The sequence below is a fragment of the Eptatretus burgeri genome, chromosome 5 (genome assembly GCF_056783735.1).
Source record: "Eptatretus burgeri isolate ZD-2024b chromosome 5, Ebu_testis_v1, whole genome shotgun sequence".
Classification (NCBI taxonomy): Eukaryota; Metazoa; Chordata; class Myxini; order Myxiniformes; family Myxinidae; genus Eptatretus; species Eptatretus burgeri.
Window position 1 is genome coordinate 63,041,992 of NC_140965.1, and position 14,033 is coordinate 63,056,024.

General features: G+C 41.9%; 1 protein-coding gene across 2 annotated transcripts in view; it reads left to right on the forward strand.

Annotated features, from left to right (window-relative positions):
• Positions 1 to 12,645, forward strand: part of LOC147026549 (uncharacterized) — a 135,592-nt gene extending 122,947 nt beyond the window's left edge. For both annotated transcript variants that reach the window (XM_085882042.1, XM_085882043.1), the window contains 2 exons: positions 3,098 to 3,149; positions 11,281 to 12,645. In XM_085882042.1, coding sequence (XP_085738168.1) covers positions 3,098 to 3,149; positions 11,281 to 11,556 — 328 coding nt within the window. In that variant the 3' untranslated portion in view covers positions 11,557 to 12,645. The remainder of the gene's footprint in view (positions 1 to 3,097; positions 3,150 to 11,280) is intronic.
• The last annotated feature ends 1,388 nt before the right edge of the window (positions 12,646 to 14,033 follow it).

Genomic DNA, 14,033 nt, shown 5'->3' on the forward strand with positions numbered 1-14,033 from the left:
ATTTTTCTTCTTCTCCTTCTTCCATTTTTCTTCTTCCATTTTTCTTCTTCCATTTTTCTTCTTCCATTTTTCTTCACGTGGCAGCCTGATTCAGCATTATCTTGTAGAACAAGAAATCTTTCATCATGTACATTTTTCTCCTCATTGATAATTAATTAGTTTGGCGAAATGCGACCCGGAAATGATAAAAATGTTATCGGACAAAAAAATTAACGGACATTATGGGACTAAAAAATCGAGTTATCGTAAGTTAACTGGTCCGATAACGATAAATGGAAGTTAAATTCCGATAATAGTCCGATTAAAAAAAAAAGTAAACTTCGATAATTATCTGTTATCGGATTATCGCTTTTGTGCCCAACACTGGTGGCAAACACCTATACTCCGATCTCTAGCGGTAGCGCACGGTCGACGCAGACTGCCACGGAGGCCGTACGTAGGACGCACGGCGGGCGTAGGAGAACGGTGGGTCGACCCTGCGTTGCCCGCAGGTAGTCACACAGACCGCAAGGCCACCGTACGTTGAACACAGGGATGCCTTAGGACTACCCTACGGCGACCGTGGAAATAGTGCGGCCGCCGTAATTTTTTGGGGGTTGGCAAAATTCATTTTTCATTGATTTGAGCCTACGGCAGCCGCACGAATAACGCAAGCCCACCGTACGCCCTACGTACGGTCGACGTGGAACACATATACGTCTTGGCTACGGCTTGTCGAATTGCTACGGCCAACCTAGAAATGAAAAAAAGTTATAACTCTGCGCTCTAATTCCACGGAGACCCCTACGGCCTGTAAAAGATAGACATACGACGTAGGGCCACCCTGAGGCCACCTCAGAAACTCTGCGGCCGCTGCGCATTTCTGTCAATTCAGGGGGGGAACGGCCGCCGTATCCTAGCTGTAGAGCAAATGTGACTCGTGCTTAAAGGAGATGCATCTGTCCATTGCACAAAGAGGGAGGGGGTACCGATACCATATTTCAGTGGGAGTGGGTATTGCTAATGTTCATCCCAAAATAAAGCACCCACGCATGTCAAGTTTAATCTTCAGTTTTTGATTCACTTTCTTTCATCACACTATCTCACCAAGGAATTTTATGTACATACGTCCACTTATTGTGGTGGCATGATTTCATGCTTTCAACTGGCTATGAACAACGGTGCATCACCACTGCTCCCGAGTGTGGGGGGATGCTGTGCCCCTATTACCAGTTCACTGGTACTCATTTTTCCAACCTCGGAAGGATGACAGGCTGAGTCAACCCCACCTAGTGTTAATTCAGCGACAGACGGGGCTTCAACTTCAGACCCGAACATCCCAAGCCTACCACCCTAACCAATAAGCCAACACCAGGCTTCCCAATTAATTAGTGGTTATATTTACCTCTGCCACTGAATGTGGACAGAGGTTATGTTTGCACCCTTGTCTATTTCTTTGTTTGTTTATCTGTCTGTGAGCACGATATCTAAAAAAGGTTATGGACAGATTCGGACGAAACATGATGGACAGGTTGGGTGTGTGATAATGTCGAATTGGCTCGATTTTGGTGACAATTGAATCTGGATATGAGAATCTCTAAGTCATTTTTCACCATTGAGAGATGGAGCTAAAAACAAGATAATAATATTTCAGAAAGTTATGAACGGATTATGACAAAACTTGGTGGATGAGTTTGTTAGGTGACAATAACAAGCCAATTAGATTTTGGTTCAGGTACGAATCTAGATTAGATTTCAGTGGAATGACAAACGTAAACTGTTCAGCCTGGCGGAGGTATGCATTCTACCGAGTGCCGTTCTTGTTGTTAATTAGTTTATTTTTGCGAGATTTATTGAACTGTAGAGTTTGTGCTTCCCTCCCCCAGCGACTGGGGAATTTAAAAATGGCTTCCTTTATCACTTGGGTGGTAGTCGGTGGGGTTGAAGGGAAACGGGTGTGTTTTGTTCAAGTGGTGGTAGCAGGCCTACATTCGATATTACTTTACTGTTTACTTATGAATGAGAGATATCTGAGCCAGTAAATGCATAACTCTTATTTCCTCCTCTTTTTCATCGATTATTTGCCACAATCTATTCGAAGAATGTTGCACTTAATGTATCATGTGCACGTGTTTGTGATGTTGGTGTGTTTCCGAAGCCGGAGCATTGCACCCTTCCAATGTGCCGCTTGTTTTGTTTAATAGCTCTTCGTGGCGATTGTCACGTGGCGATTGTTCACTGCAGCGATTGTCATTCTTATTTGAAATGGCAATGAACAGACGGACAATAATTGGGTCAACATCCCAACCCCCCCCCCACGCCCCCCTCCCCTCCATCGCCCCCACTCTGCTCCAAAAAAATCCGCAGTTTTCTTTCCGTGCAATTTTTCCGAATATTATTTGTGATTCAGTCTGTCGTGTAGTATAGCTGAAATAGCTTGCTCCAAAGGTTGCTTTCGACGACCATCCGATTGCGTGACGGGTTGAAACCCGATTGATGCTCATTGTTGATGTCTTTTTATTATTATCATTATTATTAAGAGAGAACAATGAAGGTTTACGATTGGGAATGGTAATCAGTTGTCATAGAAAAAGCAAAAACAGGGCAGGTCCATTTATTTTTTCCATATATCCGGAAAGAGAGATGATGGCTGGCTGCTTGCCAGGTGACGTCACCCTTGCGTGGCAGCATACAGCTAAGCTATTGTGTGTGTGAACACCGCTGCGGATATTCGTATGCAGGTTCTCGCTAGATCTCTCTAATTATCTCTTCTTATATTTGGTTCTCTCTCCTTTGCTACCGTTCTCATTCCTGCGTTGTTGTATTTTTTGCCTGGTTGTCTTTGAATGGTTTTCCCTGTCCGACGTGAAAATGTGCATCCTCTGTTGAATGCTGCCTGATTCGGTGTTGACGATGATGAAGATACATTTTGATATTGGCTTACATTCGTAATAAATAATACCGTGCAACTTACCATTCTTTGTGTTTATTTGTGCCGCTTGGAATTGTTGTGTATTTACCGTTTCACATTTTCCTCTTCCTTTCCACATCCCCATTCTTCCCTTTCCCTGCCAAACCCTCCCCACCCCCACAATCTTCTGCTTGTTCTTCACCGCAGTGCATCTGGAGCAAGTGTCGTTGCCATCGATAACAAGATTGAACAAGCAATGGTATGTGTTGGTTTGCACACGCAACTACTTGTTTAGATGCGAAGCACACACACGCACTGCTTTTCTCTGCATGCCGTTGGTGTTCGCACGAACGCAGACACTTCTCCCGGGCATCAGGGCACCTCTCCACCAGGAATTTAATCGGCGTTTGGTGCGTGAGACCCCTGAACACTAAAGGAACCCGAGTGCTCAGTAGGGTAGGAGGGGGTGGTGGGTGGGGTCGTGTCCGTAGCGCTTGAGACAGAAAGATGGAATGAAACGTATTTGAAACGAGCGTGCTGTTTTGTGCATTTTCGCAAGGTTAGAAACTTCCTAGTTTTCCTGTTTTGTTTTTTTCACCTTTATGTAAATCGTGTTCCATTGTTTCAATGTATGGGCACGCCATTCTTTGACCGTCGCACTTGCTATTGCTCTGTGCTGTTCCCGTCCAAAGATCGACATGATTTGAGTTTGCAGGCATGGCTTGCGTTTTATTGGTTCTTTGTACTTCCTGTGCCTTTTAAAACGACCATGTAATTATTCTCTACACTACCAAATCTTTCTTTAATTCTGTCACATTATCTTCAAATGATGTTATTTTTCACTCTATCTGTTGAAATTTATTTTAGAGGACGTCTGTGAAGTTTAAAGAATTGGGATCCTCCCCCACACGAAACTCCATGGGATACAATTTTTTTTATGTTTTTTTTTTTAACCATCTAAAACCCACCTTCCATGCAAGCCCTTCCCACCCTACCCCCTCCCACAACCACCATATTTTAAATAATTCCGCCCAGCAGTTCAGGAGTGAATCGAGGTCAAATGAATGCCCACACACACACACAGACACTTGTTGAATTATAGTAAGATTCTGAGCAGGAAAAATGCTTTTGGATACACTTACCTACTGGACGTATACATTCGGAGTCAGCAGAGGTTTTGAATGTCATCCTTCATTTAATGGCACGAGGCTGTGTCATCATATGTGGAATTTCGTTGTGGTTTCGTTCACAATAATGGATGCATTTTAATAGGACAGTGGTGACGGTGGCAATTTATACTTGCATGGATTAAACGGGCTTTGCGGAAGCATGGCAGGTTTATTTGGTCATGGTGATGCGATGCTGTTTTAGTGGGGCAACCACAATTTTCATCTACTAAAAGCAATCATTTTTCTCAGCATGGTTTGTTTTGTTACCTTTTCAGCCTTTTTGTATAAAATATTTATGGAAGCATTCCTATAAGGCCTAAAAAAAAATATGTTGTTTCTGGTAACCTGAGTTACCGCGATAATTCCTGCCGACCCCAATTTTAAAATTTTTTTTAATACATATATATATATATATATATATATATATATATATATATATATATATATATATATATATATATGTTTTTTTTCGAGGGTCGACTTCTGGGTGGCCATTTTATGTCCGCTATACATAGCGGCCATTGTTGACCGCTGTGGTCTCAACAGAGAAAATCAGCGGCTGTTTATTTCAGTTAACGGGTCAGCAACTTTAGTCGACATTTTACAAACATTGCACAACCCACCTGGGACACGCCGATGGTGTCTTGTTAAAGGTTGGAAAATGGACCCTGGATTGACATTCCCGACTTTGACAGAAGTCATGGCTGCCGTTCAGATATTTGGTGTTCGTTTTTTTCCACTTAAAGTGCCGATGTGATCACCAAGACACACACGATGTCAGACCCATGAGGTCTGCATTTGACATACTTATGTCTGGAGAAAAACGGCTACCACCAAAAAAACTAAAAGGGATTCTGTGAAGAAGAAGAGGAAGAGAAGCTTATTGCGAACATCAGTCAAATGGAAAAACGAAGTGTAAATATTCGTTCTGAATATTTTAAAATACAGAACTGAATTTCTTGAAAATTATTTTAAGCCAGTTTTGTTACAAAGTAGGAAAAATTACAAGATCTTATTATTATCTCAGTTTTGTGGGTGCCTTTAATCGACGGTGCTGTACTTTGTTTGGGGAGGGGTCTGTTGATACCTTGCAAACAGTGTACACATTTACTTTATACCAGCAAATACTACCTGTCGCTTCACTGACAGGACTACAGGGGTGAGAGGAGGGAAGCGAAGAGGTGAGGGGAAAGGGAGGGGAGAGAGGAGTGGAGGGGAGAGAGGAGTGGAGGGGAGAGAGGAGTGGAGGGGAGAGAGGAGTGGAGGGGAGAGAGGAGTGGAGGGGAGAGAGGAGTGGAGGGGAGAGAGGAGTGAAGGGGAGGAAGAGGGGGGAGAGAGTTGGATATCTGTGGGGAGGGGGGGCGGTGTATAACAATTGCTATGTTGCTGGATTATGCAGATTCAATTTCAAGTGCATTAGTTGGGGGAGGGGGGTGGGTTAATGTTTCTTATTTTGAAGAATATGTACTTCATGGATGCCCCCAAAGGGCGTAATCTGGGATTTTTGTCAACTGGAAAGGGTCTAATATCTGACTATACAAGATTTTCACGGATGATTATTGAGAGATGAACATACATGGCAAGTGACCGGGATTTCATGGGTTTGACCCGTTTTGTTTCTGAAAACCCGCAGACCCATTTCAGTGTGATCAAAACTGATATTTGATGGAAAGTGGGATCGATTTCAAAAACGCAATGTTCAACTTCCATTCCACTCGCAAGGATTGACGCACAAACCGATAGACCTGTAGTCGACATGTTAGGTATCTCGCATCTGGTCTAACGGCTGTGCGACGTCATGAGCCTTCCCTCACCGATGGCCACGTCGACGTCATCTAGGATTCTGCGCACCCAATCACTTCACTTACGATCACATCGATCACATTGCCGTCACCACAAATCCATCGATCTGTGCTTTCCAATTCACTCTTCCACTTCTTGGTGATATTTATCAGTACTTTTGAGTATTTAAATGGCAGGATTTTATTCAATTTTGGTTTTCATTCACACAAGGTGTCCACAAATTACCAAATTCAAACCGTAATAAAAAAATAATTAAAAAGGTTACATGATACCATCGTATTACAAAGACCTACAGAGCTCCAGGTTTGAGTATGGTGCAGTATCTCATCCTATTTCATTGGCTGGAGGGCACTGTCCCATTTCATTGTTTATTACGATTTGAATTTGGAAGGGTAATTGGTGGCATGAGATATCGTTTATGTTGTTATTTCGTATGCAGCCTGTGCCTGCTGGTTGCATCATTTTTCTGAAAGTGCGGTTGTGCTGCTGATGCTGATGGAAGTGCCCCTGTTACCAGTACGCTGGTACTCATTTAGCCAACCTCGGAAGGATGACAAGCTGAGTCAACCCACCTGATGTTATTTCATCAGTACGACAGGGACTCAAACTCAAGACCCGAAGATCTTAAGACAGCCACCTTAACAGTTAAGCCAATACCAGGCTTGTATTGTTGATGAGAATGGCAGACTGGGAGCCACAACTTGGCCTTCTGTTTACAGTAGTTCAGCACATACATGTGCTGCCTCACAGTAATTCCGAAGACGAAAGTATCTTACAAGTACACAAGAACAAGATCGATTGCTGAGGGTGCTTGTCAACTGAGGTCACCTGCTCTCTCCTCACATGCAAAACCAATTTCTGTAAAACCCCGGGTCATAAGTTTGATCCTTCGAGAGATCTCGTCAGAAAGGCCATGAAAACCTGGAATGAATACAATGCCGAGCACAGTCACGTGAAGAGACTCATCCTTCAGGCCGTGGCCACGTCGGTTTGATTGATCTCTGCTCGTTTGGTGCCTCACGATCGTTGAGACGAGTCTACACGAAGACTATAACAGTAACTAAACGTTTGACATTAGTTCTGAACAGCTACAAGAACACCTCGTCAGTAAACACCTATCTCGGTATTTTGGTGTATTTTGTGTCACTGACATCTCGAAAAACGTTTTTACCACGTTTGGTAAAAAATAAATGAATAAAATAAAAACCCGCTTTGGATTCCTACCAACCCGTTTTTCATCACCTCCAACTTGCCATGTACGGATTAGTATTCTTGAATTCCTTCATATGTCCTGTTTAGCCATGTTAATCATATGCTGTCTTTATCACTGCTGAGACCAGCTTCAATGTTTGAAGGAAACCTTGCAGAGATACTAAATTGGTGTCATTTAATCCTCTGACCAGTGTTCACAATACTGTTTTACCCCTAATTTGGTATCTCATGACGGACATGTTAAAGTCCATGATTCTATATCTTTTCAACTATCAACATGCACACACTGATTGGAAAGATGTAGAATCTGAAATACTGTACTACTTCCATTTAAACATGTCCAAAAAAGAAAAAAGAAAATCCCTACCTACCTACCACTCCATTTATTGAGCAGCATGTTACCGGAAACCCAACATTTTGGAGAGGGGGGGCTAAATCGTGCGATGAACATAGCAAGCAGTGAAAAATTCCTTCCCTTTTTTAATCTTATTATTATCGTTACATTTACACTCGGTCATCAAGGTTGATGCTAAAAATAAATGAGCCTCTTATTTTTATATTTTACAATCCTCTGTGATGATGGAAATGAGCCTGGGGAAAAGAAAAAGTCAATAAATATTAATTTTTAAAAACACATGCGTAATCCTCCCTTTTTCCATACTTGATGACAAATGAGGAAATGCTAAGGGATTGCTTCTCTTTGATGTTTGGTATTTTTTTACTGATTCGACATTGTTTATTTATTTTCGAATCTACAATGAAAAGCCCTAATGCTGTTGCACCTTTTTTGTTGTTGTTTGTTTATCTGTTGTTGTTTTTTTTCCCCGTACAAGTTCAAGGCTCATTTGAAGAGCAAGTTGTGATGGAGGGTAAAAAGGCACTATTGATTATGTGGCAGTGAGATTGCTGTACATTTGGACACACCAAGCAAAGAAATAAACAGATAATCAAAAGAATAAGAGAGCAAACACAATAACCTGAAAGTAAGAGGATTGGGCTGAGCGAAGTTGGGTTAAATGGGTTAACGTTTTCAGGAAGGGACGTGGGGATTGACGTGAGATGAGAATGCACCGCTTGCTTGAAGTCGGTATCTATTCAACTCCAGATCAGCCAAGAGTCATGCACCTGCTGTTTGCCCATCAGTGAGATATGAGTACTGGATGACGTAATATAGAGGAGTCTGTCAATTTTTTTTTACAAGACCATTGTAATAGACCAACGAGATAATCCTCCAACAGGTTTTACATTTTAGAGCCAGAAATGTTTCTTGCCGTCATTTTTCACACCAAAAGAAAACATGATAAGAGACATGACTCTTCAATACAGGATGTCCTTGAAGTCCTTGTGCATCTTTCAACTTTTGATGTACACGTGATAGAAACAACCTATAAATGGCAAATTAAAGCATAATTTATCTAGTTTTGTTAATGTTCATGTTTTGATTCATATATTTTTACATATATATACAAATGCATATACAGACTCAAGACTCATGGAAGAGCTAGAACTGAACGGATCAAGATGCAACAGAACAGAAGGAACAGCAGAGAGAGAAAGGGAAACACCAACAGCAAAGTTGAGGGCCAAAATATTGGGAGACTTGGACAAACAATGGGTGTGGGGAGGAATGAGGGGTAGGGGAGGACGCTTCGAGTTTGCCAGACGGGATAGAGATAGATTTGTCTCGATTAAAATACATATTCCAAGTATTTCACCAGCATGTGATGTCATGGTCTGAATCGAGGGAAGAGGCTGTTGCCTGTCTGTCTGAAGGATGAGGGATGTCATGGCAAATGGTAGAGTCGTCAGCAAATAGATAGAATTTTTCAGAGAATCAGAGAGATCATTGATGAAGTTTAGGAATAAGACTTGGCCCAGATCACTGCCTTGGGGTATGCCAACCTTAACAGGGAGAGGAGATGAAAAGATTGCATTGAGAGCCACACATTGGCTATGAGAGTCGAGGAAGTCAGTCACCCAAGTGTGGAGTAACCTAAAGGCAGAGAGTTTGGAGAGCAAGGCAGGATGCCAAACTATCGAAAGTGTCAGATGTGTTTAGAGAGATGGCCCTGATCTCATGTCTGACATTGAGGTCCTCCATCCTTTGTTGGGAGAGTCGGAGCAGCATGCCCTAGGTACAGTGATTTGCCTGGTCTGAATGCAAATTAGTGATCTGAGATGAGGCTGTTGCAGAAAAGGAAGTATTTCACGTTAACTGCGATGATTGGTTTGTAAGCTGATCGGGGGGGGGGGGGGCTTTGTGTGAGCAGGGTGAGGGAGAGGCCTTCAGGTGGTGTGGTGAGGGGGAAGCATTTAGAGGGTGGGGTTAGGAGGGATGCAGAAAATGGGGAGATGAAGTGGAGGGATGCTGATTCTAAATTCCCAAATTGGACAAATGGAGATAAAGAGGAGGTTAGAATTTTTGTGAAGGTACAGAGAAAGCCGGTGCTGTCACTGCTGGAGGAGTGTTGGTGGACCAAGCGCTTCTCTGACAGACTGTTTTTGAAAGTAATTTTTGTGAAGAAGAACAAGAAGAGGAATATATCGTGGTGAAGAAGAAGAACATTTTGGGGGTTTGTTGACAGAGAAATAAGGAAAGTGATGCATTTTTAAATGCTTTTAAAGGAAGAAGTGTTTATATTCAATGAAGATTGTTTGGAAATATTGAGAAAAGGGAAAAAAACAAAGTACAGACAGAAGGAAATTCAAGTACACGGTGGCCTGAAAGTCGCTTTACCCCTGCTCGATTTGTTGCACCTCCCTCCTCTGCCATGGTATGCGGCGACATTGACCCAGGAGAATGATGGAGCGCATACAGATACAATGACTGATTGATTATTGTAAGTAGTAATGCACAATAAAAACATTATATTAAAATGTTTTAAAACGAATGTTTTACCGAGGAGGGGTAAAGCGATTTTCAGGCCACCCTGTAGAAAGAGATCATTGTAGAGTGAATAAATCGGGGGGGGGGTTTTTGTTGTGTTTTTGATGGGAAGAGGAAACATATAGGGAAAGGTTGAGGAGGTAGAAAGTGCAATATTTGGGAAGAAAGAAGGGCAACGAGGAACACGGCACAAAAGGGGCACAGAATTTTCACCGGCTATCTCGTATCTGAGGAGTAGACCTCAAACAATACAAGAACAAATTGACAAATACAAGATACGATTTAACATGGAGAATTGGATGGAAATACAAACAGCAACACAGGCATGAAGATATAACAGAAAACAACGATGAATCCAGTTTGGAAAACCTAGCTTTAATGAGGTGGAAGCGGCAGCTCCAGATTCGACCAACACATGGAAAAATCCCCGAACCGGAAGTCAAATGTTGTTGTTTGATATTGCTGTTGTTGAATCCACCATAACTTTGATATTGCTGTTTCTTGACGAGTTGACATTTTCTGATGAGGCAACTTCTACGTCAACACCACAATTACCGCATTGGGGGGGGGGGGGCAGAAAAACTTCAGGAAATCTGACAACATTAAAGAGACTCACCAAATATCAATGTCTGGTGTTCACCTCGTTTGCTTGACCTGTCCCCATTGGACGACATTTTATGGGGCTAGGTAAAACTGTTTACTCATAAAAAACCACATTTTTTTCGATGAAGTTTGGGCTCCGATCACAAATGCAATTCATGAAATTACTCAACAGCAACTGGAGAATGTTTTCACCAAGTTGGAAAATCGGATTGAATGATTTATTCCAAAATATGGCAGTTGTGTTGGAAGCCGAAAAGATTGAACTGTATTAAGTAAAAATGTTATCAATTATGCTTTCATACACCATGTATATTTTGTTTCTATCATGTGCACATCAAAAGATATAAAAGTTCAAAGTTGAACAAGGACTTTCTGGACATCCTATATATCCAGTGCTGCACCTTAATTTTGAACTAATTTTGATAACCACAAGTCAAACTTTGCCACCTTCCTCTAAGAAACTTCACTTTCCAGGCTTCTTTCAGATTTTACTTACTCTCTAATTTGTTAGTGCTCTAGCAAATCTGCCATCCTTACCTCCTTCCTCTTTCTGACCTCTCCATGAAATCCTGGTGGAAAATCGCTTGATTTAATAAAAAAAAGTTTTTGGGTCTTACACTTGCTGCTACAGTTATTTGGTGAGTTCCTGGAAGCTGTTTTGAGTGAGGAAAACGTCACTTTGAAAGCACATTCTGATGACGTACATTTTTCTGCAGGACCTGGTGAAGTCCCACTTAATGTATGCTGTCCGTGAGGAAGTTGAAGTGCTCAAGGAGCAAATCAAAGAACTAATTGAGCGAAACAGTCAACTCGAACAGGAGAACCATCTACTCAAGAGTCTCGCCAGCCCAGAGCAACTACAACAAATGCAAACACAACTCCCTGCACCTGCTGTCGCTCCTGGCCAACCTGGGCAACTCTCATCCACAATGGGCGCTGCCAACCCAACACCCAACATCGCTCAGCCCCCTCTGTCGCTGCCGCCCTCATGAGCTTGATGACCGTAGCTGTCCGTCCGCCCATCCAGGAATTGCCGATCAATTCTGCATGCTGCATGTGGCTTCTGAACCACAGTACATGGCACTTGGTCGCAGGAAGAGGTGGGTGGAAGCAGTGAGACGAGACGTTTTGGCTTTTGCCAACATGCTGTATTTTCTGAGGCCCTGGACTTGTATATGATGGACATTTATTGAATTGGAAGTCAATTCTGATTTTTTGTTTGTTTGAGCAAATTAGAGAAGGTAAGTGAATGATAAGTAAAGATAATGTGATGCCTGCTGATGCCAGGCAATTTAGCTGGCCAATAATCCTGTATGCCTGTGTAATGGAGTACAACCATTTGCCAAACCAAGCTTGTTGTAGACCTTGCTATCAGTAGCACCCAGTGTGATCTTGACCCTTGCTGCAATTGTGAAAGTATTGTGCCAGAAATGAAGAGTATCTAAGTGTATATTTCTGTATGTACTGTATGTATACTGCGTAACTGCAGAAGCGGTGTAGATATTGGCATGACATGGAGAATGGATGTCCGAGTGATGTGCATTTTTGTGTCCATTTGATTACACTAATGTGAAAAGGATATTTAAATAGAGGAAGATATTTAAGTTATGGTATCAGCCAAAGATATCTTGGAAATGAGGGAGAGAAAAAACAGTCAGTAGGAATCAGTATGTGGTTGTTGAGACATTTGTGTTGCTCTGTGCTTTGTTTTTTTATTTTTATTGTTTTTTTATTATTATTATTATTATTTTTTTTCCTCATGTTTGGAAACCATCCCTCTCATTTCCATCTTTAGCCTTTAAAACTTGCTGTCACTCACTCACTCAATATCAATGTTTAACGAGTCCAAGATGCACTTGCCTGTTTATGCATTTGCTGAGCTGGTGAAGTGGTAGTTGTGAATTTTTGGCTTTTTGCACTGTCTTGCTTGTCTGTTGAGTGTGCTTAGATTTGAAGTTGCCGGCAATGACGTAACCTGTGAATCCACTAAGAATGCATGTCGGTCATGTCTATCTATGTACTGCACTATCTCTGTGTACTTCTCCCAACCATTACCCATTAAAAATAATTATGGCACCTGCTTCCCTGTGTGTGTTTCCTGAGTTTATATTCGGAAGTTTTGTCACTCTTGAAGTTGATAGGAAGCAGATTGAAATTCCTTTCAAAGTGCAGCAGCAGGGAAATGTTGAGAGTAGGATGCACTTGTTATGAGGTGACCGAGAGATCTTGGGTTTAAATCTCGTCATTTCTTAAAGGGTTTCGGTTGAGGCTGGGTCTGCCTGTTTGGGGTTGTGTTCCATGTTTTTTCATTGTGGTCCTCCAACCCCAGGTTTGAATTACACATATTGTTTAGTCTCGTCTCCTCACGTCTTTGTCTATGATTATACAAGTCAATTTATGTATTCTGGCCCCCCGTGTCGTGCAATTTATTTGAGGAGCCTTTGACATTACCTTGAAAAAGAGAGAGAAACAAAAAAGAACCTGTGAATAATTGTTTAAATAATAATTGATTTGTACATGGATTGTTTATTTATTTATTCATATTGAGGCTGCTTGGCTGCATCATTTTCTGGGGGCACGGCTATGCCGCTGATGCAACGCCCCCATTACCAGCATGCTGATAGTCATTTCGCCAACCTCAGAAGGATGACAGGCTGTCAACCCGCCTGGCGTTAATTCAGTGGTTCGACAGCGGCTTGAACTCAACACCCCCTAAGATCTTCAGCCAGCCACCCTAACCGTTAAGCCAACACCAGGCTTTGTACATGGATAATAGCCAAATAACCTTTTCCTATGCCAGATGATGTTTCAAATGTTGAAGAAATGAATCCCCAAGTGCTCATCTCCCCCCCCCCCCACCCCCATGTTCATAACATTCTGAATTCCTTCATCCATCAAAATAAAACTCATGAGGAAGCAAGACATTTAAAAAAGAAAAAAGTGTTTTCTTTCAATGTCATCTTGTGTCCAATATATTTTCCATTAATTGTTTGCAATATTGATTACTCCTCCACTTGGGCAGAAAGGCCCAGCAATACCTCGGGTGGAGGTGGCTGCAGTCAGCAGTCGTTCTGATCAATAATGCATCAAGCACGAAAGACCAAGACATAACCATTGCTCCTCAGTTTAAAGCTGACTACAAGTCTCCTTGTGAGTCAGAAGCGACAAAGCTCTCAAAATGTGTTTTTAACAGTACGATGAGCAATGATGATTTCAGAGAAATTACTAGGTAGTAATTGAGCTTCCTAAAATGAGTTGAATCTTGCTAGTTGACTGCAGAGTCACAGCCTCGAGGTGGCATAAACTACACAAGGTGCTGGAAGGATTCACCATGGATGATTATACATTTATCAAATTTTCTTGGCACTGATGTATTTAGTTTCTCTGAGTTTCTCCGTCTATAATGCTTTATTCTAAAGAGTTTCTGCTGTTGCAGAAGAATACAAATGGAACCATTGGAAAGGTAATT